General features: G+C 49.3%; 1 protein-coding gene across 1 annotated transcript; it reads right to left on the bottom strand.

Annotated features, from left to right (window-relative positions):
- Positions 1-254: 254 nt before the first annotated feature.
- Positions 255-3,173, bottom strand: znf503 (zinc finger protein 503). Its single transcript, XM_084021793.1, has 2 exons — positions 2,487-3,173; positions 255-2,147 (listed from the first exon to the last, which is right to left on the bottom strand). The coding sequence occupies exons 1-2, from the start codon at positions 2,739-2,741 to the stop codon at positions 723-725; spliced, it is 1,680 nt and encodes a 559-aa protein (XP_083877919.1). The 5' UTR covers positions 2,742-3,173; the 3' UTR covers positions 255-722.
- Between the last annotated feature and the right edge of the window lie 382 nt (positions 3,174-3,555).

Here is a 3,555-nt window from a genome sequence, read left to right as displayed (position 1 = left end):
AAAGAAAGATATGAAAGAAAGAAGGAAAAACATATCAGCAAATCATCAAAATGACTTGTGATAAGACAGCAATTAATTGTTTTAAAAAAGTATGACAGCCTGGAAAATAAATAGGCCACGATGCGGAAATAATCACTTCACTTTTCTCAATCCCATTAATTCAACAAACCAATTTTTCAAAACTGCAAGTGGAATATAAATTTGACCATTGTGTTTACACTGACTAATACTTCAGAAAATGAGGCACACGGAGATATGGAACAGAATTGTTTCTTATTTTTTTCCAGAATACATACAAAAAAATACCAATTCTCTTTCCAAGGTGTACACCTGAAAAATAACGGCAAATTTCAAATGTGGACAATTTCTGAAATTTAAGAAACAAACATGCATGTAAATTATTTTCTTCTCAATGAGACATTAAATAAGAACAAATACAATCATAGCAATTTCAAATTAACATCGAAATGAAGACCCCTACGTAATTAGTACTCTAACGTGTGTGTTTTCATTTTACCTATAGAGTTCAGTTTTAACATAATGCACTTTTTGAGTTGCTCAAATATTTTCCATTTGCAGCTATTACCGTCTGCTTTTAAGCCGACATATAAATAAATACAGTTGAAGTCCACGGATCCCGCCCATAAGTTTAGCGCTGTTAATATAAAAGTCTTTATATTTGCATTCTTAGTACTATAAACTTTTCAAAGTCATTTTTCTCCTCACTGGTATCCCAGCGCGGACGCTGTGGTGAGTCTCTGGCCGTACAGTGCGTAAGGGGAGTAGTAAGGGCCGGTGGCAGCGGGGACCGGCACGGGGGCACCGTTGGGCAGGGGACTTTTGGAGTACGGGTGGTAGCGGCTGCTGAGTCCTAACGCGTGATGCGGGCTCCGTAGGGCCAAAGTCCCAGGGCTCCCGGGGCCACCTGACGGTGGCATGTGCATGTGGCAGGCCATGGCCGCTGCTGCGGCGCTGGCCAGCGATGAAGACCCGGGATAACCGGATATCAACTTCTCCGCCCCGGTAAAAGCCGTGTGAGTCCTCAGGTGATTCAGCAGCTCCTCCGAAGAGGAGAAACGCTTGTCGCACGGTCCGTTCGCCGACACCCAATTACAAACGTGGGGAAGGGGGTCGTTGGGGAGCATGAACCCGTACGGGTACAGGGGGTGTCCGGTGAACGACGGCGCCGAGGTGTGGACGCTGTGCATGGGGTGTGTCGGGTACATTAGCGGGTAGCTGGACTTGAGGGCGTTAGCGGCCGCTGCTGCCGCGGATTCGTGCGTGCAGGACGCGCTGGCGGCGCCCGCTAAGTGGCTGGCACAATGGTAACTGAGGCAGTAAGGGTCTCTGCAAAGGCTGGCTGACATGATGGACGGCGGAGAAGCCCCCGCCAAGGGGCTGTTCCCGGCCTTGCTGCAGCCCAGAGAGCTGGCCAGCTGTGCGTTCACCAAGCTCCCTCCGTGGGAGAGGAAGTGTTGAGGGTAACCGGCGTAGGCCCCGGCCAAGCTACCCGGGTAGGCCATGCCGGCAGGGGGCAAGGGGAAAACTGTCTGCCCGGGTTTGTACGGAGAAACCGGCGCCACAAGTCCTGACCCGAGAACGGACGCGGAGGATACAGAAGTGACAGACGAGGAGTCCGAGGAGGAGGTCTTAGTGCCAGGCGTCGTCTCCTGGTGTTGGTTGACCTCCACGTTAATTCCACCACAGCTCACACTTATCCTGCTGTGGCTAGTGGTGCCAGAGCCGTCCGAGCTGCCATTCTTATTACAGTCGGACTCTTTCTTGTCATCCCTCTCCCCGCACTTCCCCTCTGACGGCATGGGGGACGCGGAAGTGCTGGAGTTGGGGCTGCCCGTCCGCGGCGTGAACGGCTGGCAGGTGGCGCTCGGCACTCGGAAACCAGACTTCTCGCCGCTCGAGACGCCCGAGGACGAGTCCTTCTTGTCGGAGGGCTTAGAGTAGGGTTTGAAGCTCGACTTGTCGTCCACGCCGATGTCGCTCATCTTCAGAGGACCGGATTTAGATTCCTTCTCACTAGATCCATTTGATGTCACGGAGGATAGTTTGGAGGAAGGTGGTGGGTCCGGTTTGCCGATCTGAGAGCAGGTCTGCGCCAGAAGAGCCAACGGACTTTTCTTGGCATCTAGCTGCAAAAAAATAAATAAATAGAAAATGTTGATGAACGCTATTAAAACCAACACGTGATGCGTTCTTTTTATGATTACAAAATGTACAACCAGGGAGTGGAAGGCGCGTCACACATAGACTATTCGTATTTGCACAACGGACGTGTATAATAATAATTACGGTCCGCTCTCCCGCGAACAAAACTACAAAATCGACTAATAAGAAACCAAACCTGTGAGGTTTAATACAACACAGTGCCGTCTAACAACTGGATCAGTTTGGCAGCAAATAAAAAAAAATGTCAAGCGAAGAACTAATAAGTGAAATAAGAATAATATTGACATTAAAAATAATCTTACCTCTATGGGGCTGATCGGGGTAGAAGGCAAAGGCTGCAGGTACTCCGGGTGCAAAATGTGTCCCGACCGTGCGGTAAGCATTTTCAAAACCTTGATGGGAAGTCGGCTCGCTTGCCGTAGTGGATCTGACGGGGGTGCGGAGTGGAGAAAAGGCTTGTTGATGCTCGCCGAGCTGCTATTCCGAGAACTGCTGCTTTCCCAGGCTAGGTGGTTACCACTATGTTTCAGGACAGACGCCGAGGGCGACGTGATCATGTCCCAATTGTCGGGAAATGAAACGGCGATGCTTTCGTCAGATTCATTAAGAGAATTTTGTAAAAAGCACCGAGCCTCCTTCTCTCTCTCTTTCTCTCTCTCTCTCACTCACTCTCTCGGGGGGGAGACAAAACACAAACAAAGCAAAGAATCGTGAAACGGCTCAATAACGAGTAATCCTGGTCGTAAAGGGAGCAAGGCGCGGCAGCTTGTGAAAAAGAGCTCGCGCGACGGTGATCGCAGATCCGCGGCTTTCGTCTTGCACCACGAGCGCTGCTCCTCGAGTGCGTCTGCGTGCAGGTCCTCGCTCTGTACTCCCGAAGTACGGACTGCTCGAGATGTTCACTTCAAAAGCAGCTGAATTAGTCCGAGATTAAAGCCTTTGCCGCCTTCCAATCAAATGGGACCCCGAGGTGATTGGAGGGTCAAGGGGATGTGACGTTCTCCTCTCTGGAAGCGCCTCTGTTTCGACAGCTCGGGGGAGGAGACGGGCTCCGGTACTTTTATTTTATTTGTTTGGTTGCCGTGCACGCTTTCGCCGTTTTATTTTTTTTTGTTGGACGCGGGGCTGCGGCTCATGATATCCCCACTGTTGGAATAATAAAACGCAATCTACTCGTTTTAACATTTTCTTTCAGAGGCTCGTTTTTCAGTCTAACGCGGATCATGTCGTGAGTTTTGGTGAAATCACACGATTTGCGTGGGTGGACTTACATTCAAGTTTTTTTTTTTTTATCAGATACAACACATTCATTTTCATCTAAATTTCAATAATGTCGGGTATGATGGTTACTGCTTCATTACCATTAATAGC

Source organism: Eutrigla gurnardus (assembly GCF_963514095.1).
Source record: "Eutrigla gurnardus genome assembly, chromosome: 11".
Taxonomy (NCBI): Eukaryota; Metazoa; Chordata; class Actinopteri; order Perciformes; family Triglidae; genus Eutrigla; species Eutrigla gurnardus.
The sequence above is the reverse complement of the archived record's forward strand: the minus strand, read 5'-3'. Positions and strand labels throughout refer to the sequence as shown.

Excerpts from the sequence above, each read along its gene's own strand:
- znf503 (XM_084021793.1), bottom strand. The coding sequence starts at position 2,741 with ATGATCACGTCGCCCTCGGCGTCTGTCCTGAAACATAGTGGTAACCAC. Across the intron at positions 2,148-2,486 it reads CCCCGATCAGCCCCATAGAG|CTAGATGCCAAGAAAAGTCC; the intron begins GTAAGATTATTT and ends ATTTTTTTGCAG.